The following is a 21,358-nucleotide window of genomic DNA, read 5'->3' as shown; positions in this document are numbered from 1 at the left end:
TGAGCACACGGGCCTACACCGTTTCCGCCTCCGTCGGAAATACAGCCACCGCAGCCGGGATTCGATCCCGCAACCTGTGGGTCAGCAGCTGAGTACCTTAGCCACTAGACCACCGTGGCGGGGCCCGTACAATAAAATACAGTCGCGAGTCTGCAACCGTCCTCGTACACTTGCTTGTCCGCGTTTCCCCGTGTGTTTCGAACAAATATTCGACGATTCGGAGCACGATGTACTGTATTGTAGAAGAGCAACAAGTTGTCTAACTTTCATGGGCGCGGCGTCTTAAGGCGTGGTAGGCTTGTGTGCCGTAGTGGTCTGTCATAGCCACCCCCAGTACGCGAAGTGTTCACTAGAACGCACTCGCATCGTTCTAGATGTTGCGATAAACAGACACACAGGCAGACAGACGGACGGATGCTTCGCCCAACTCATCATCGTTCAATCCGTGGATATGCTGTGTGTGTGTGTTTAGAAAAAGTGTTTAACAATTTAAAGTACTTCGTATTCAACAATATGGGAGAGCAGTATAAGCTGTCCCGACTGTATTTAGAGGCTATCGAAGCGCGGCGCTTTGACCCTTCGCTCCTCTTCGTGTGTTTAGAAAAAAAAATGGCAGCATATCCACGGAGTGAATGATGGAGAGTGGGGCGAAGAATTCGTCCGTCCATTCGTTCTTGCTTCCGTCCATCCATGCGTCCGTCAGTGTGACCGTCCATGCGTCCATCAGCCCGTCCGTGCGTGAGTCTGTTCGTGCGTCCGTCCCTGCGTTCGTCCATGCAGCCACCCCTGCGTCCGTTCATGCGTCCAACCATGCATATGTCTATGTGTCCGTTCGTCCATCTATTCAACACTCCAAGTCCCACCATCTCGCATCTTTTTATCATATATTCCCAATATAGAAGCACCGCCATTCAGTGGACATTTCAAGCACTAAACGAGAGGTGGCACACGCACACTTTTTTAGGGCTTGCGCTTCGGGTCCACTTCCCACCTTTAACCACCTCGAGCTCATGGTACTAGTTCACTGTATTCATGGCAATGCGGCCGAACGCTCGCTAAACCTTTCGAAAACCAAGGAGGTTACGCCCAGCGAGTATGACGTAGCAGACTTTTTCAGTCAGATAGTGTTCAATGTACATGCCAATGGCTGGTGATGGGAAATGAGAGGCGGAGAATTCGGTTTTTACTTTCTTACGGCTTGCGCTTTGTATCTACTTCCCATTTTTAACCACCTCGAGTTCATTCATGGTATATACAAGTTCATTGTATTCATGGCACTGCGGCTCAACGCTCGCTAAACCTTTCTAAAGCTAAGGAGGTTACACCCAGCGAGTATAACGTAGCAACCCTTTCTTGTCAGATAGTGCTCAATGTACATGCCAATGGCTGCTAATGGCGATCGCAGCCTGCGCGTTAACTAAAAGCCGAATGTTCCTGTCTCTCATTCCCCATTAGCAGCCATTGACGTGTACATTGAGCACTATTTTTTATTGTTCAACAACGCACAGAAGAAGTACCTCAGCGGCACCACCTTGGAGGTCAAAATGTTATACTTGTTACATACTACGGGGGACGAACAGGTGCCGCTATAAGGAGCTTTGCCCCTAAAATAGGTTAACGATTTAATGTACTAGTCACTCTACTACGGGAGAGCTCAAAGCTGTCCCGTGGCAATATTTTAGGGTGTAAAGCACCGGCACATTGAAGACAGCACTTTGATGACGTATGACTGAATCACTACAACATGCATTATTGTAGATGAATTTAATGTTGTGATGTGCATTTGTGTCTCTGGTTTTAAATAAGAACATTGAGCTTCTTTGTTAAGTTTTATCTGACATTCTGTCACGATGGCTAAGCCAAGCATAATGTTTTAAGGCAGTAACGACTAACCTTTATTTATCTCATAATAGATATAGTATGGGTTGGTGGCGAGTTGTGGAATTTCACCAATTTTCGTAGCGCATACGCGTTCATTATGGACTGGTACAATGACACTCAAGCCGAGTCCCTAAGGCATTTGTACCTCAATATTGTTTTCAGGAGCAAAGTTCCTTTTAGTGTAACTTTGTCCCACATCAGGCGTAACCAGCAGTATCTCCCGATTAGTATAAAAATGGCGCTGTGTCATAGAAGTACATACAAACTTGAGTTGAGTGAGGATATTCTATATTGAGCTGTCCTGCTACTCTGTGATTGGCTGCTGCGCGAGCTGTGCCTGGGTGCGCGGGAAACGAATGCCCCCCCCCCCCCCCCCCGTATTCACAAACGCTCCTCGACCCGACTTTCACTCTTCACTTGACAGAGTTGAGCACTGCACCGCTGCTCGGTTGAAAATGACGCTGCAGTACTGAAGAATCGCAGCAGATTATCGCTGATATGCAGTGATTAGCCGTGCCTATAGAGACGGCGCTCCCATCAGCTTTCTCAAGTGAAGGTGAACCGTTGAGTGAAGGGACGTTCTATAAAGCGGGGGTTGGTTTCTGGGATCGTCGCCGTACGTGCCGGAGGGGCATGGACGAATTGGAGCGGCGGGCGCAGAAGGCCTCGGTGGCTCGTGCTCGTCGCCAGACAGAAAAAGAGACAGACACACATACAGACAGATAGACAGACGTGCGGAAGGACAGATGGACGCTTCGCTCCCCTCATCATCAATGACTCCGTGTATATGCTGTGAATTCTTCGTCTTTCCCTTTAAGAGGCTCACGTAACGACGAAAAACACACACGAAGTTACGGCGTTAATATCCTGTGTGTCGGCCTGCTCAAGAAGTTTCTTCAAATTAACTAGAGGGGCTCTGGCGCTGTGATAGTTCAGCTACCATCGGAATTATGGGCTATACATGAATTCGCCTTGTCTTCATGCTCGCTTGCGGCGACCGCACTTGGCGTTTCATTTACTGCAGTGTTTTGGTTTTGTTTCGCATAAAAGAACACACCATTCTGAACTTCATGACGAAATTTAAGCAGGTGAGCCTAAAAGATTAGCGTGGCGAAGCGTCACTGATAAGCAGCTTCAAGCCACGTCAACTCAGACGGAAAGCAAAGTATTAACAGTAGGCAAATTCATGCACTGTACACCCATAATTCCCATGCTCGCTGAGGCGCCATGCGTTTCAACTTCCATAGACTCTGGCCCCACTCTAGTGTATTTATAGTAAACTCTATGGGTCTGGTTGAATTTTCCACTATGTACTCACGTTTAGACCTCCACTGGAGCTGCTGTAATTCACTAACAAATAGGTTGGCGGACAAGCAAATCTTTAATACACCACGTTGATTATGTGTTCAGATAAATCAAACCACACGACTTGCACTATTTTGAGAGTCACACCTGTCGATGAACTATCCCGAATACATCATCCTTCGCGCGTAAGCGATATGAATGCGCCATCATTAATCGGTTGTTTTCTTACACGACTTACAGTGATCGTACCGCAAGAATTTCAGTGAGGTAAATCAACTATGTGTTTTCGTGGAATAAATTTATGAAAAACCTACTTATAGTGAACAAATTTGTTAAACTTTCTATGATAGAAGTTGCTATGATAGAAGATCAGTTTTTCGAGCAGTTTGCTTTTTTTAGTTATACGCAAATAAATGAATCCAACAGACAGTTAAGCCATAGAAAGCACAGGAAACGGTATTTGTTGCGTTACAGCGGAAACTGTTATGACATCACAACAACGGCCGATTTTGGTGGCGTAGTGGTAAGTCGCAGGTGCAGCAAGTGTCCGTAACAGTGATCACACAAAGTCAGACAGAAAATGAGAATAGAAAAAAAAAAAAGATATCCAGTATAGGATGGGATCAGAACATGGGCCCTTTGAGTAGCATTGAAGTATTACATCACAGAGCCACGTTGGCACTTGAAGCTTCTTCGCAAGACAACGCTATACAGGCGTCATGTCTGGCAAAGGTTCACGTTAATATGAAATCTAACGTGGCCGAATAAAATATAAACCAGGCGCCACACAATGTGAACAGAAAGAGGGGAAAAAGCAAAGCATAGCAGAATTTAATGAGAAAGCAAGAAATGGGAAGAAAAAGCTGCATAAACAAAAAGATCGAGGTAAATAGAAAATCGAAGAACGCGAAAAAAATAGAGCAAGAGATAGAGAGAAAAGAATAGAAAGAAGGGTGAAGCGAGAAATAGAGAAAGAGTGGAAGAGAAATCAATAAAAGAGAAAAAAAGAAAGGTCAAGAAAGAAAAAGACAGAGAAATAAGTAATAGAAATTAACAGAAAAAATACATTGCGAAAACTAAGAGAGAAGAAAAAAAAAACAAAAGAAAATTACAAACCTTAGCAAGACAACGAAAAACAGGACTACCATAACTATCTTACCCGCTGTCTGTTTAGCAGTGCACCTCACGTGCAAGATACGCAATTTTCTTTTAATCCTCAAAACGACAATTTGGCGCTTCACACTAGCTGCTTTGCACGTTGCTTTGCTCTCTCAGACGTACTGTTGTCGTACGGTACTTTTTCGTGACTACCGCTCCACACATTCAATAAATAATTGCTTTTGTGCAAATGTGAACTAAGATTGCTAATATTAGAAACTGAACAGATATCTGTGCTCGGAAATAGGCAGGCAAGCCGTGGTTGGCACTGTCAAACGGAGAATCATAATATCTTATATATCACTGAATCTCTTCGCTTTTTACAACATGATCCCGTAGCTTCGATTCATGAGTTGAGTGCACAAGTGCACTCCGGTTTCTAGAACAAACTATGTTAGTGCCCTCTGTGTTCATGCGTGCTTGCATGAACACAGAGGGCACTAACAAAGTTGTCTTCTATAACATTTACGCTGCATAGAAATTCAATGAAGATGTGTTAACAGGAAGCCCGCATATTGCGTTTCTCGTCAATGAGAAAGCCTGAATAAGCAACAAACTCCTCTGGGAGAATCTTGAAGTTGGTCAACACATTTTATGCCTTGCAGGACTATCTTAACTATCAGTGTTTCTTGTCCAGGTGGATCATTTCAGCTTCAGCAACAGGGACTCATTTCGTCAACGTTACTTAATATACGAGGACCACTGGAACAAGAATGGGGGTCCTATCTTTTTCTGCACTGGAAGTGAAATGAACGTCGAAGTCCTTGCCAACCAAATGGTAAGGGGCGCATTTATGTTCGTGAAAGAAATTATAGTTATGAATAATCCTTAAATACAGAATTATTGTATTATCCGAAGCCAGGAACATCCCCTGCTGAATAGTCAGTTTGCTTTAAAATAAATATTTTCAAACGAGATGGCGGAAGTGTTAATCGCTAGTCGTAAAAAAAAAAAAAAACATCGGAATCCTCTCAGCTGCTAAGTTTAGTTTGGAGGCGCCACTGTCTAAGCGTCGTCTCTAGGGGGACTATACGGCATTCACCTTTTAAATCAAGTCAAACAATTTTATGTCTTATTTAAGAAAATCTGGGGCGTATGACAGTCGATATACAACATATGTTCATTACGATAAATCTACTGCTAAACAAGTAAATCTGCAGATTCTTATAATTACCTACACACATTTAAAGCGCATTGTCTGTGAAAAGGCGCTAGGGCTATCACGAAGCTCTTGCATCTTTACTTCACACGCTACTGTAAGTTGATTTCAGTGATTGCTTCGTTTCTTTGCAGGGAATAATGTACGACTGGGCGGTGGACTTCAAGGCTATGCTGGTATTCGCGGAACACCGCTATTACGGTGACTCGCTGCCCTACAGAGAGCGGTCGTTCAGTGTAAGTCGATCGGTGGCTTTTTTATGACGACAAATGGCTGGATCAGCCCGCTTTGTTCACATGAATCATTGTATGACCAAACCGGAGGACGGGTCAAATTGTTTTAAATTTCTCTCGGGCTTTGACTAATTCAATACAGTCAGACTAACAGTATTTCACACATTATATCTAGTCGCCACTTTTATGAATTATCCATGAGAAGAACGGTATATTTACAGTATAGGTAGACTAATAAAATTGTCTCCATAAATGAATTCCAGGTAAAAAGCATAGTACGTCAGACGTAGTGTCATAGTGTATCCATTTGCTCCACATGAACGCGTAATTTTGGGTACTATTTTATATTTGCAGTTTTCTTCCCCAATAACATCGCGAGAGTCTGGACTATACTTCGAGAGAAGTTGATTAATGCGGAAGCTACAAGCGACTTCGTTTTGCAGCCCTTCATTCCGTTCATTTAATGTGTTGGTCACAGTCCAGGGAGAGGCGAGGTTACCTGACGACGGAGCAAGCACTGGCCGACTTTGCCTACCTGATACAGCACATCAAGAAGCACGCTCCGGGCGCCGACAAGAGCATGGTGGTGACCTTCGGGGGAGGATACGGAGGAATGTTGGCTGCCTGGATGCGCGTCCGCTACCCACACCTCGTCAAAGGGTGACTGGACAATTCTTTAGCTGCGCTTGCATATCCCTGCAAAAAAAGGTTTGAACTTCATGCGCATGAGTGCGTTTTTGTGAAAACATCCGATTTATGGGCGATCATCATGCTCAACATTGCATCAATCAATCAATCAATCAATCAATCAATCAATCAATCAATCAATCAATCAATCAATGAGTCAGTAAGTCAGTCAATCAATCAACCAAATCGAAAATGCTTCAACTCAACATATAAACAAGTCTTATTTGCAACGTCATATTGTGAGTTTGATTTGCCATGGCAGATGCAACGGCAGACTGTAAGCGTTACGCGAAAATCACAGCATCTCCCACTAAAGGGAACCATGTGGGGATGCGAAGTAGGGCTGGTGTTCACTTGTGTTTTCATTTGTATGTTACCCTTACGTTAGTCCCCCCCCCCCCCCCCCTTCCCATTTGTGCATGTTACACTGTCGTGAGTGTGCCGCAAAGTGAACACCCAGCGCTGCTGGGAGAGTGCAACGGAGCGAGCGCGCGCAGCACTACAGCACTATTCTGAGCGCTCAGCTGTTGCGGAGAGATAAACGGTAGAGGAGAAACGACGTGGAGGCACGGCTGTGCCACCTCCTCTACCTCAACCTCCTTCCACCACCTCGCGTTCACGCGAGAGAATAGGAGAGAGCTGGCGCATATGCAGTGGGAGAGCGGATGGTCGCCGAGGGACGGACACAGGCCCGAACAAAACCTTCTCCGCATCTAAAAATGGTAGCATGGTTACCTGACTTAAGCATCATATAAATCGTGCCACTGAAGAACAGCACATACCTTTTTTTTTCTGTAGAGGGGAATGCGCAGCAGCGATGACTGATTAAATAGTGTAGTCGCGGTGATGATTATGAGGCTGGATTTAACCGAAACTTATGAAACACATCTCACTTCAAGTCGTGAGAAAGAGATAATTCAAGGCTTTTGTGCCTTGTGATGCTATTCCTTGCGCAGAGCCTACGCATCAAGTGCACCCATCGCCTACTACAGCGGCGAGGTTGCGTGCGACAAGTTTCCACGTGCCATCACCGACAGCTACAAGAGCCAGTCGCAAAACTGCGCTGCTAGCATCCGCAGGTCGTGGGCCATCATGGACAAAATGGCGGCTACAGGTGAGCCTAGAAAGTTAGGCTGGTTGTGTAGGGTAATTACGAACTAATGTTATGATCTACATATGCAAATAACTTCCTGTTATGAATGAGAATAGTAACGGTCGACGACAATGTCGAAACAAACATGCCCCGTTTACAAAAATAAAATGGAGCAGGATGTTTTAGCCAACGCAGTGCGATGTCTCAGCCCATGCCAAGCAATTGAAGTCTTTTTCATGGCTAATCAGATGTTACTGTGGCTTACACTAAATATACATGAGAAAGTCTGTCAAAGACACTTCACTGTAAAAGAGGATGGACCGATGTTCATACACATCATCAATATTTTTTTGAGTGAATTGGTTCATTATGAAGCAAGGCAGTACCAACGTGGTCAGACACCCACGAGACGCTCATCGCTTGTGTGTACGTCTCGTTTCTCTCGTAGGCGTCTGTTGACGCTTAGTACTTCCATGCTCCATTCAGATGCAGTGTTGCATGAAAGTTACACATTTACGTGTAAGGAAACAACCTCGCCTGTACTGACCAGTGGTCACGTATATGGGCTGTTACAATGTGTATTAAGCGCTATCTTGTTCCGCCCAGACGATGGACTGCAGTTCCTCACTGAGGCGTTCCACTCGTGTCAGCGACTGACCCCGGACAGCATCCCGCACTTGTACCAGTGGCTGAAGGAAGCCTACCAGACGATGGCCATGCTCGACTACCCCTACGACACAGAGTTGTTTGGGAAGCTGCCGGCGCATCCGGTCAAGGCAAGGGACTAACCATTATACACATACATATGCCCAATACGCACAGGAAATGACCGTAAGGGAGTTACACATTCACATGACTGCCACGTCGTCGTATTATGGAACAATTAAAGCTACGTTACTATGTAATAATGCGAGAGCCATGCCTTATGAAGCGCCAATGTTTCAAGACCATGAATTACTAGTGAGCAAATCAATGAACGCAAGGTCTATTTTCAAGGCGTAGTCCGCAGAATTCTTCCAATTGATCAAATAGAAGAGCAGAAGAAGGAAAGGTTAGGAGGTCAGCCAGCAACACGTTTTTCTCACCTTGGAGAAATTAATGATCGCGACTAAAAAAATATTTCACTAAACACTGCCGGCTTTATTTTGTTGCCCACAAGTGACACTTCAAATAAATAGGTAAGTTTACGATATCTTCTAGGACAATAAAAAATTCACCGACTGCTTGAACAACAACAACAACAACAACAACAACAACAACAACAACAACAACAACAACAACAACAACAACAACAACAACAACAACAACAACAACAACAACAACAACAACAACAACAACAACAACAACAACAACAACAACAACAACAACAACAACAACAACAACAACAACAACAACAACAACAACAACAACAACAACAACAAAAACAACAACGACAACAACAACAACAACAACAACAGCAACAACAACAGACATGCGTGGGCTTTGCTACAATACCCTAGCGTAAAATAATTGAGGGACGACAAGAAGAAAGATGAGGGAGCAATGTTTCACCAGGGTAGAACGTGAGTGCCTGTCCATTGCGTGCCTATAATTGATCCCTTAGCATGGCATGCTTCGAAAACAGTAGCAATGCCTACGTCGCTATGCTGGCCTGCGACGCTATTGAAAAGCTGACGTGCCTTGCAGGAAGCCTGTCGGTTCCTGTGGAACCCATTACAAACGGGTGAAGATCTCGTGCGAAGTCTCCACAAAGCAGCCTCTGTCCTCTACAACAGCTCCGGAAACGCTGCCTGCTACAGCATCGATGGTAACATCGGAGTTCACGCGGGCTGGCTGTTCCAGGTACTCTTCGAGTTTTTGAAAACGTGACTAATGAATGTCACATAAATTTAAATAGGTAATGTTTTATTCGAGCGACTGTTATCTATTGAGATACAAAAAACGAGCATATTGTTGACGCATCCCTTTGCACCATCTCTCGAACCTTGAATACCGAGTACCCCGAACACATGCGTCAAGAAATGGTGGAGGATTTCACGGGGAAAAAAAAAGAAGGCTCGCGTTTCCTGCTAGTGTTTCGTTTTACCATTTAGATGTTCTTCCTAACTAAATCGGCGAACTAAATAGCCCGTCTGCGGGCAGTTCTTTGATTAAAGATATCGGCTGCGATGGAATAAGCGTTACCAAAATGACGACAGCCGGACGTATCAGCGCAACCGGTTATTTTTGGGCCCCGTGCTGACATCTTTTGGCACCGGTGGTTGGGATTAATGCAAAACATATGCAATATTTCGAAGCCAAAACAGTGAAATAGTAAAAAAATGTCGTTCATGTCCATAGCGTTTGGTAACGTTCCTTCACTAAATCATGCACTAAATGCGGCGCCACTACTGTGATGCCTGAGGAAATGCGTAGCATAGGTAACCAGCGATTCCCGTTCGTAGAGCTCCTACTGTTGCGTTTACCAAACCGTCGATGCCGTCAATGTTTTGGGTAAGCATGGAGGGTTTCCCTAGTGCGAACGGAATCTCATTAAGGAGATTCGCAAACTTGGAGTGCGGCATGCGTGCTACTTCCTGCAGTGCTTTATCGACTTCTTTCTTGTCAACGCGGTTTAGATTCAAGTCGCCTGCAGCGAGTTCCATGATGTTGTTTCCCTTGTAAACGCGTGTTTTAAAAGTGGGTAACAATTTAGAGTACTAGGTACAATACTATGGGAGAGCATAAAGCCGTCCCTTGGGCCTGATGAATTTTGGTGGCGCTGGCGGCGGCAATGTACGACGAATGCACCGCAGAGCACCGGTCCAAGGAGCAATCGTAGTTTAGGCGAGGCGCCTTGACTTGCGTGGCACGGGAGTCTGGTGCATGCATGTTTCTGAACCATTTTTAACTATATGTACTTCATGGTTGCGAACACTTCTTGGTTATGTCCGTTAAGTAAAATATTTTCGACATCAGTCGTACATTTCAAGCTGGTTTTGAGCATAGCTAGTCTTGTTTTGATTTTGAGCGTTATCCTCCTGATTTTGAGCGTGATCACGCCACATAAAATCGATGGATGGATGAGAAAGTGAGCCTTTGAAGTGTTACACACTTAAGAGCTAATTTGACAACTGCACATCTGATGGTAGTATTCGGTAGTCATTCCTACGACCTTCCGTGTTTTGTACGTTTCAATGCACTTCGTTACTCGCTGTATCCGGCAATTTGAGTAGTAATAGTAACTAAAGTTGAATTAATATTTGGAAATTTGATGCGTGGTTCACATTTCACGAGCCACTTAAGTGTGACGACTACCCTATTGCACATTTTCATAAGCAATAGCAATAATATTGCAATCAAACAGTTTGATGCTCACACAAGGGGTGCATCTGTGAAATGTGTTCGATGCTCAGAGAAGTTGTGCATCCATGAAATGTGTTTGATGCTCGCACAAGTGGTGCATCCATGCAATGTGCTCCTCCTCGAGAGACGCTCAGCGGATTTCACGACTGACGGTTGTCCCGTCCAAGATGTGCCCTCTTGGAAGACCACTCGCCGATCGGGGCCTCATCGTCGAACTTTTTTAAGTCTCCCATCTTTGCTCTCCTTCCAATCTCTTCTATTCTTCCTTATCCGTTCTCTCGTTAGACCACTGCTGAGGTGTCTCGTTTTGCTGCAGAGAGTTGTTGGGTTTACTTTATTCTTCGTTCCCTTTTTCATAATCGCTCCCCCTACCCTCTCCTTTAGACGTGCACGGAACTGGTGATGCCAGAGTGCACCAACGGCGCGGAAGACATGTTCAAAGCCAAGAAGTGGGATGTCCGCAAGCATGCCAAGAGGTGTCAGCAGCGCTTCGGAGTGACGCCTGATCCTGGAAGACTGAAGGTGCTCTACGGCGGCAGCGATTTTCAGGGCGTCTCCAACGTAATATTCACGTGAGTTTTGCACGGACGTGCAAGCCACATTATCTGCACAGTTTTTGTTGAATACAGTGCACTCGTGTCGTACGATTCCGCGTGATAAGTTTTTTTTTCCTTCACAACGTACCCGGAAAGTATTGTGTTTTCATTCGTTTCCCACGATCACATTTTTCACCCTAAGTTGGATAAATAAGACCGTGCAAAATGGATGCTCAGCGATTTATATCCTACGTTTATATTTCGGTATACTAGCTCAAACCACGTTTGGAAAAGCCAGGATTTGTACTTTGCAGAGCCACTGAGGCCGCAGCAGCGTCTATTTTGCGACAAAGAGATGACTGCTATACGCAACCGTTGCATCCACTGATAATGATGATGCGCCCAATTAAGCGATGCACAACACTATTTAGAAGAACGTGTCGCTTTCACTTCACATGAGTGAAGCATTTCACATGGAAAATAAGAATACGAGAACGAGATTTCTTCCCATTGTTTAAAACTTCAATGTTCATTACAATTTTCGCATACTGCGTTTGATTTCTGCCTTTAATTTTCTGATTCTTGAGAAAAACCTGTAAACAAAGCTCCACTTTACTAAGAACACAAGAGGCCAACTATATGAGATGACCTCATACCCTAACATGCAAAATAATTGCAGGTTTTACATACGATTCGTGTGCCATTATGTACCTACGCACCATAACCTCCGATTGCATGTGTACAGGCTTCAACCTCGCAAGAGCCGCTCAGTGACACAGGAAAGAAATACATGCAGCAAGTGCTCTTCGTAATATCTTAATAGGCACAAGTTTAAGGATTGAAATGTTTATATTTTTATTGCTCTCTTTGATAACTCGGTTATCAACATACCTCATAGTCATGCTGTATGCTTGTGTGTAAAAAAAAATATCTGTACGAAATATACTCGCATTGTGACCCCGCTGTATGTAAGTACTGCACAATGCCCTAAGACTGCGCTGATACTGCATACGACACGTATTGTATATGGGCATTGTGCCTCTGATTATTATTTTTATGTTTCTATTTTTTGCTTCATTCTTTTCTATTTCTATAGTATTTGTGTGTTGCCGCACAACCATACTATCATGATGACGGGATAGCTGGCTCTAACGTAGCCAACGTCTCAATAGTTTTTTTTTTCATATGTATATAGGTAGGTAAAAAAATTAATCGGGCGTACGCGAGGCCTGATAAAACAAGAGCGCCTAGGGGATATCGACGTTTCATTAAGTTAACACGTTTTGTATAGCGAACAGACCAGTCCTGTAGCCAAAAGTGATGCCCTCTTCCCACCCCTCAAAATTGAAATGGAAGATCATGTTTTACAAAAAAAAAAAAAATGGGTTTTCCAGTTTTTAAGCGCCCCCCCCCCTCCACCCCGGAAAAAAAATTACTGGCTATCTGAACAGACATTGAGTTAACAGACACGTTAACCTTTAAAAAAAAGAGAAAAAAGGATGTAAAAAAATCTTGAACGCAATGTGCTGAGTTGGACGAAATGTGAGAGGCAAAAGAGAGGTAGTACAGGGTTCATAGTACATTTGAGTCCCCTCTGAAATGTGCTCTGTGCCACAGGGTAGAATAAATAAATAAATGAATAAATAAATAAATAAATAAATAAAAAGTAAATAAATACATGGCTGCCATCCTCCTACATTGGCATGCAATAAATAGCGCTTTGTTGCTCAGCTCATAAGTCGCCTGGGAGTCCTGGCCGTAGCGGTGTTATATCTTTTGAGATGTCACTAAACAGCACTCATTTATTCATCCATATATTATGCCATATATTATCCATCTTTAGAAAGTGCGCTCCTAGGTAAGCCAGTTTGAGATACTCAGCTTGGCTGTACTTAGGGTACTCAGGTGCTGACCCGCAGGTCGCGGGATCGAATCCCGGCTTCGGCGGCTGCATTTTGTATGAACGCGAAAATGCTGTAGGCTCCGATTTGGGTGGACGTTAAAGAACCCCAGGTGGGCGAAATTTGAAGAGTCCTCCACTACAGCGTCTCTCATAATCATATGCTGGTTTTTAGACGTTAAACTCCACATATCATCATCAGCATTATCATAAATAGAAAAGAAACAAAGTTAGGAAAACAATGAAACTCTCAACTGTAGATTTTGAGAGAACCTTACTGAAGAACTAGATAAACCATTCGATGTCGTCTTTAAAGATATAGATACTCACTCGTTACATATAAAAATAAACTACACAATTAACTTGTGTTCACATGAAACGAAGCAGCTTTGAAGCAATTCTAACCTTTAGACACCTGCTAAAATATATGTTATCATATGATCAACAAACAATTTTTATACAATAACCATATGAAATATAAAGGTTTTGTGCAGACATATATGGATGTACATGCATAGATATTGTACAGAAAACATTGGAAGGAATCCATGGCACATAAGTAATACCATATGAATGTGTAGATGTATTTTGCGAGAATACGAAATTCGTGCATGTTATTTGGACAGACTCATGCGGTTATGCAGAAAATATGAAAAGCGTTATATAGAACACATGGAAGGCGCATGACCGTTCGGTTGCAATGAACGGAACCCGTACTACCTTTTTACACCTTTCAGCAAAACGTCCACATTATGAGATGCTAGGGGGCCATAACACGGCTAAATTTGAAACTGTACATTGTATTAGGCTTACTTACTAGTCGAATAATACCTAGCATCATGTTTGATCAATCTACGTGCTCAAAGATTCTGAAAACATGCAGAAACAACCTGCGGGACCCGTGGTACTATGGCGGCGTCCTGTCGGGCCCGGAGTCCACGACATCTATTGTGGTGCGGAACGCCGCCCACCTGCTGGACCTGAGAAAGCCTAACGACCTGGACCCCGTGTCGGTTGCCTGGGCGAGAACTCGGGCCAAGGGAACGCTGTGGCGGTGGCTCGCGCCGAAGCTCAACTTTTTCGGATAGAACCACTACCTGAGACAGACTGTTGCCGAGTATTTATCTAGTGACACTCCAGCTTTATACAGAAAGTTCACCAGCTCTACTGAAACGCTGGACGGCCAGACAATCATCCATCCAAGTACAGCCCGAACCTACAGAGGCTTACACGCGTCGAATAATCAGGTGCCGCACCAAGAAGAACAGAGGTAAAGAAGGGAGAGAACACTACAGCTTTCTTACAACTACTTTTATTAGCGCAGGAACCCGTGTCTATACCATGTGAACGCACTCCAATCACGCCATCAGAAGATAGTTTAGAAGGGTGGACGAATGCAGAATAATGGGTAGACAAATGATGAAACGATTACAAAAATTCTCTGACATACAGAAACCTACTGTCGTATGCAGATCTTGAGAAATGTAGTGTTCTAGCTCCCCCCACCTCCTTTCCCGAATTTAAATAATAACCTGAACACTTGACGATCGAAGAAGCAATATTTTTCTTCGTGTATCAAACATGTCACAAACACATTTTCGTGGCGTTTGCGAGCTGAGTAAAAGGGCACAGATTGTAAAGGGAACCTAACAAAGTTAACAACTCAGTGCAGTCGAATGCTGAATATTTGAAGCCAGTCATGCCGAAGCCGGCAGATGCACGGAATATGATGGTCGTGTGATCGTTTGATGAAACCAACTGCGCCGGATTGATGCTCTGGGCTAGAGCGATTTTGTAACCTGTTGAAGAAAAAAATTTCTGATGGGTTCGTATATGTTTGTAGTTCCCGCATTACTCGAGTGTGAATCAAGCTTGTTTGATCGTCTTGGTTCATACACGGCGCCGACGTGAAGATGTTTTGTCACACTAGTCTCGCAACCTTCATTATTGCTATGATCCCAAACGTCGTCATTGTCCGGAACAAGAAAAACTCTTAAATATTGTACTTGTCAACATTTTTGATACTGCTTCAGCAGGGAAGAGTAGTTCCGTGAGAAGTACTCGCATAAGTACATGGCGAATTCCCTAGCCCGTTGCCCCCTAAAACTTGATAAAGGGGGTGTTTTGCCGAAAATAAATAATGAAAATAGGCAATTTTATGAAATACTCAAGGCCATCAGCAAGTTCTTTTATGTAGGTCCTGAGTATATTAGCCCTTTATTAAGGCACTAGCTAAAATTATTATAATTACCCCCAAGATAAAATTCCTGGCTGCGGGCCTAAATTATGGTCACGTCACCGGCAAAGAAACGTTTCGCATAGTTTCATTCGTAGAACAGCACGTCTCTACCAATAAAGTTATGACGCGGGGAAACTTGGGAAGTTTGTTGGACATAACTGAAAGTACGAACAGCACAACCTATAGAAATGTTTACAGCGTAACTACGGAAGTGAAAAAAAAAGGATAGAAAAAAAGCGCGACCACCCCAGTCGTAGGGGACGGCTGAAACAGCTTCACGAATACCCAGGAAACCTGGTACACTGAATGAGCGCTGAACGACGACCACAGGACAACGCTCGTAAAGCGCACCATTTTTCATTCGTCTTGACCAGCTGACTGAGAATGTCCTCAAACGTGACGTTCTTGCACATGCCACGGGGCCACCATGTGCCGAGGTGCAAATAGACTCGCCAGTTTCAGAACACCTTCCTGCTATAGATAAAATGCGCTTAAGTGGATGAGGTGCCGCATAGACGAAACCTCGTTAAAAACCACAGTTCAGGCAGCTATATTGCAAAAAAAAAAAAAAAAAAACAGACAAGGCCGGTTGCCTATCCTGCGGGCGACAAATGATTAGGCAAATGAAAATATGAAGGCTTCTTCATTCATGCCGGCGCTCTGTGAAGCCACAATATGTCAGCTACGCCACTTGTATGAGGAAAACTAGCAAATATATTTATAACTTGGTGCGTGTTACAGTACTGTATGCCGGACTTAGGTACAATATCTGGGGATATATGTCTCAAAACCACCATATAATTTTGAGACACGCCGTAGTAGAGGGCTCCGGAAATTTGCACCATTTCGTGTTCTTTATTGCGCACTGACGTAACACAATACCTGAGCCTCTACCATTTTACCTAAATCGAAATGCGACCTCCGCAACCGGGACCGAACTCGCGACCTTTTGGGTCAGCAGACCAGCACAGTAGCCATTGTTCCACCGAAGCAGAGATGTTCACTGGTTGGTTGTTCCTTAGCAACCTAGCGCAACCCTCCGTGGAGATCGGCCATAAAATGGACGGTACGTTGTTTTAGAGATAATATTGTTTTACAATTCAAATGCCTCTTAGGAATGGGTGTTTTAAATTCACTGGCACAATCAATATTTAAAAAATCACGAAAATTAAAAAATAAAAATAAATCAATATATTAACTAGCCAATAGGTTGTAACAGTGTATTTGTACATAAATTCGACATTTTCTATGCCGCACTTGAACACTTATTAATATTTATGCTTACAGAGGCACTGCGAATGACAGGTAAGATGAAAAAAATCTTGACTCGAACGGTGGCAGTTCTTTTTGTGGACCATATCACTTCTTTGTTTTTGGTAGTTTTTTCGTATCTTTTGGCGTTGTTTATTGCTTAAGAATAAATGGACAACATGGTTGTACCTTATTCCCTCGATCAGCCACGTAGTGAGTATTCTCTAAAAAAATAATAAGTGGGGATGAATTAATATTTGTAACTTCACATCTTACATTTATTTACGCATGCTTTCACCCACACTCTGACGATAATTCTCAAGTTTACGAAATTAGTTTCAATTTCGCCTATTCGTAATTTGCCGCGCGATAAACATTAGAAGAACCACTTGTATTTTGCGTAAGCACCGACAGATGGCAGAACACTCCTTAAGACCGCACCATATGCGATCGGTCGAGCACCGATCTTGCGTGGATCGCATTCGGCTGTTGTCAGTGAGGCGCGTTCTTCTGTGATAAAATTCTTGCGTTTTTGAATTCGGATCCGACCAAAAAGAAACAGGCGAGCTTAGGTCGGCAAACCTACTCGTGAGTCTTCTCACTAATACTCAGTCAGACTCATATCTGACTGTGGGTCTGAGTCCGGGTGAGTAACATTTTGCTGAGCTTGAGTCAGAGTGAGCCCGAATAAGGAAAATTTGGTGAGTGTGAGCCCTAGTATAGTGCCTAGAATATCTATTCTAGGCACTATAGTCCTAGTCAGCCCTAAGCGCAAAATATATTTCGTGAGTGAGCCCTAAGGAGTTCCACATTTTTTTTTTATAAGACATACGAGACTCAACCAAATAAACCCTCGACTGGAACTCAGACCTCCATCCGGACTTCGTCGACGTGAAGCATCGCTTCTTTGTCGCCTTTGGTTGGCGGTTGCGCCTTCACAAAAGCATATACAACCCTCATCGGATTGACCGACAATGCGGAATGCGACGTCAGCTGCACCGAAGAAGACATCGACCATCTGATATGCCATTGCCCTCGATTTGCCTCTGAAAGACAGAAGCTTCCGGACGCATTGCAACAATTAGACGATCGGTCACTCTCTATGCTGATGCTACTGGAACACCGTCCTCGCCTTTCGTCGGCTCAAAAAGCAGTCAAAGCCATCTTGTGCTTCTTGAGGACTACAGGCCTATGTGAACACCTTTAACTTTTGTGTAGTGCCACCTCTGCATACGCGTCAGCCCATTGACAGACAATCTTTTTTTTATCTTTCTCTTCCCTTTCCTCTCTCTCATCTTTATGCCCCCCTTCCCATTCCCCCAGCGTGGGGTAGCAAACCGGGCCTGCGCCTGGTTAACCTTCCTGCCTTCTCTCTTGTTCTTGTCCCTCTCCTCTTTTTTACGACCTATGCATGCGTGTATCTAGAAACGGGAGAACATACACTACCTATCGGCTCCGCACCAATATATAAACCTAACCACCGTGGTGTGTCTATGTTTCTCGACTGCTGACCCCGAAGGTCGCGCGATCGAATCCTGGCCGCGGCGGCCGCATCACGGTGTTGACGAAACGCTGAACACCCGCGTGCTTAGGTTTAGATGCACAATAAAGAACACCAGATGGCCAACATTTTCGAATCCCTCCTATTTGGAGCGTCTCCTCGTCATATCGTGGTATTAGAACGTTGAAAGCAACAAATATTTCATTTTTAAGGTCAAATGCTCATGATTCACAAGGGTGTTAAAAATCACAGCATATCCACGGAGTGAACGATGATGAGCGGGGCGAAGCGTCCGTCCATCCATCCGTTCGTGTGTCCGTCCGTCCGTGCATGCGTCCATGCGCCCCATTGCGTACGAGAATGCAGACGGCTAGTGGGTAACACCCACGAGAGGCGATCGAGCCAAGGAGCCGAGCGCAAGCGTCTTCAACGCGCCTGCCCCTCTGCTTAGTTCATGATCCACCAACGATCCGCTATGTACGGCGACTATCCAGGACCATCCAGGAAACTTTGAGAGGCGATCGTTCTCCGCGTACCCAGGCAGAGCCCGCGCAGCAGTCAATCGAAGAGTAGCGGTACAGTGCCATCTAAAATACCCTCTAAAGGGCAGTTTATATGTACTTATATGAGACAGCGCCGTTTATTTTACTTTTCGGAAGACACTGCCTCCTTTTGTTTCTCGTCTCTTCTTCTCTCGGTTACGCGTGACGCAGGACAAGGTTAGACTAAGAGGAGCTTCGCCCCTAAAAGTTGTGAGCCAGGTAGTACGGGCGTTAAAAGGTTGTGATCAAAGTTAGAAATGTGTGCTATGCGCGCATGGTTATGTGAAATATACAAGAATGTTCGGTACGCCACTTTGTCGTTCCCGTTTCACATGTTGCCCTATACCTTGGCGTAGCAGCATTTCAACACGCGACATGATCAAGTGCGCGAAGGTTTCCATTCAAACATGTGTAAATGTATATATGCGAGTGTCATTCATTGATGCGAGCAAACTTTTATTTCCGAGTCCGATTTTATTTCTTTGGAGATTATTTCAATATAAAATGCGCAGCGTTTACAAAACTGCGAATATATGGCGCGTCAGGCTGTACATTCCTGCCCAAGTACGTAGAACACTGTTCGTTCACAAAGGGACTACCGAGGTTGCGCTGTCGTAACGTATTTTCCGCTCCGCACATATGAAACAGCTCCCAAGGGCAACATACGGAGATGAGTTTAGTTCAGCACACACGGCTTTCGCCTACCATTCAGTCGTATGAAGCCAGAATGGAATTCTAGCAATGTGATGCGCACGGTTTTATTTCATTCGCACATGGCTAGGAAACATCGCCGTACAGTATATAAGAGAGCAATCGTAAATAAATACAGTCCAGCTCGACCAGTGTCAAAAATGCAAATTCCCACGCTCAATATGACCGCAAAGCAACAAGTGCTTTTTTTTTTTTCGTTGGCTGATTTGTACGCTCCAACGCTGTATTTGGAGTAGGAGGCAGAAATACCACATGCTGCCAAGGTAACAAGCAAATAATTATCATAAAAGAAGCCCCTTTCCTTTAACACACACACACACACACACACACACACACACACACACACACACACACACACACACACACACACACACACACACACACACACACACACACACACACACACACACACACACACACACACACAGAGAGAGAGAGAGAGAGAGAGAGAGAGAGAGAGAGAGAGAGAGAGAGAGAGAAAGCAGGAATTGATTGAATATTTTCATTTTCTAAATAGTTTTAATTTTACCTAAAATCTCCAAGAACGAAGGGGAGCTGAAGAAATCACTTTCAGTTATATTGTACAGTGAGTGTATGAGCAGCCATGAACGTAAGCATATACGTTCGTTTTTAACGTTCTCTCAAGGACAGTCTCTGTTCGGTTGAATTCACGTTTGCGAGGTTGCCACTAATGCTACTTGATTCATCCACGCGCGCTATTTAAGAACGACAATACAACACAACAAACGTGCAATTGGTGAAGGTGATGGTAACGAAATTATCTAAAATAGGTTACAACCTAAAAATAAGTACAAGAACCACCCACAAAACTTCGGCTCACCAGCCATTCATCTGTGCAAGAGAGTCGTGCTATACGTGGTTTCCTTTGCAAGCATAAGCGCATTTTCGCTGCTAATTAAAGTAGTGCGCGCATTTGTAATTGAAAGTTCGTTTTCCCTACTTGAAGCACTACGTTCCCCAGAAAGTGATGTTGAAATCATAGTGGAAATCGTGCAGTAACTCAACTTTTTTTGACCGAAAACCAGTGACACCAACATGTGCCCGTATAAACAAACGACCGATCATAATTACTCCGACTGCGCTTCGCGTTACAGAAGTAGCCTCGTACAGACAGGAATCGCCGTTAGTGTCAGTTTCTAGTTGGGACGGCTCAGTGATCTCCCCTAGTTGAGTATAAAGTACTCGAAATCGTAAAACATTTTATGGGCGAAGCTCCTTATAGCGGTACCCATTCGTCACTCCTAGCCGTTGTAGTATGTAACAAGTATAACATGTTGACCTCCAAGGAGGTGCCGGTGAGAGATTTCTTCTGTGCGTTGTTAAACAATAAAAAATAGTGCTCAATGTACATGCCAATGGCTGTTAATGAGGAATGAGAGACAGGAGCATTCGGTTTTTAGTTAACGCGCACGCTGCGACCCCCTTAGCAGCCATTGGCATGTACATTCAGCACTATCTGACAAGAAAGGGTTGCTACGTTATACTCGCTGGGTGTCACCTCATTAGTTTTAGAAAGGTTTAGCGAGCGTTGAGCCGCAGTGCCATGAATACAGTGAACTAGTATATACCATGAACTCGAGGTGGTTAAGTACACCCGAAGCGCAAGCCATAAGAAAGTGTGCGTGTGCTACCTCTCGTTTAGTCCTTGGAATGTCTGCTGGATGGTGGTGCTTCTATATGGGGAATAAATGATGAAAAGATGCGAGATGGTGGTACTTGGAGTGTTGAATAGATGGACGAACGGACACACAGACTGATGCATGGATGGACGCATGAACGGACGCAGGGGCGGATGC

At 44.2% G+C, this 21,358-nt stretch overlaps 1 protein-coding gene across 1 annotated transcript in view; it reads left to right on the top strand.

Moving 5' to 3' along the window:
* LOC119181889 (uncharacterized) overlaps positions 1–14,385 on the top strand; it is a 40,614-nt gene extending 26,229 nt beyond the window's left edge. Inside the window, exons 11-18 of the mRNA XM_037433130.2 lie at positions 4,982–5,122; positions 5,638–5,739; positions 6,215–6,396; positions 7,380–7,537; positions 8,123–8,292; positions 9,203–9,358; positions 11,246–11,433; positions 14,181–14,385. Of these exons, the coding sequence (XP_037289027.2) occupies positions 4,982–5,122; positions 5,638–5,739; positions 6,215–6,396; positions 7,380–7,537; positions 8,123–8,292; positions 9,203–9,358; positions 11,246–11,433; positions 14,181–14,385 (1,302 nt within the window). The remainder of the gene's footprint in view (positions 1–4,981; positions 5,123–5,637; positions 5,740–6,214; positions 6,397–7,379; positions 7,538–8,122; positions 8,293–9,202; positions 9,359–11,245; positions 11,434–14,180) is intronic.
* Positions 14,386–21,358: the final 6,973 nt, after the last annotated feature.

Source organism: Rhipicephalus microplus, chromosome 10 (assembly GCF_043290135.1).
Source record: "Rhipicephalus microplus isolate Deutch F79 chromosome 10, USDA_Rmic, whole genome shotgun sequence".
Taxonomy (NCBI): Eukaryota; Metazoa; Arthropoda; class Arachnida; order Ixodida; family Ixodidae; genus Rhipicephalus; species Rhipicephalus microplus.
This window is presented reverse-complemented; position numbering and strand designations above follow the sequence as displayed.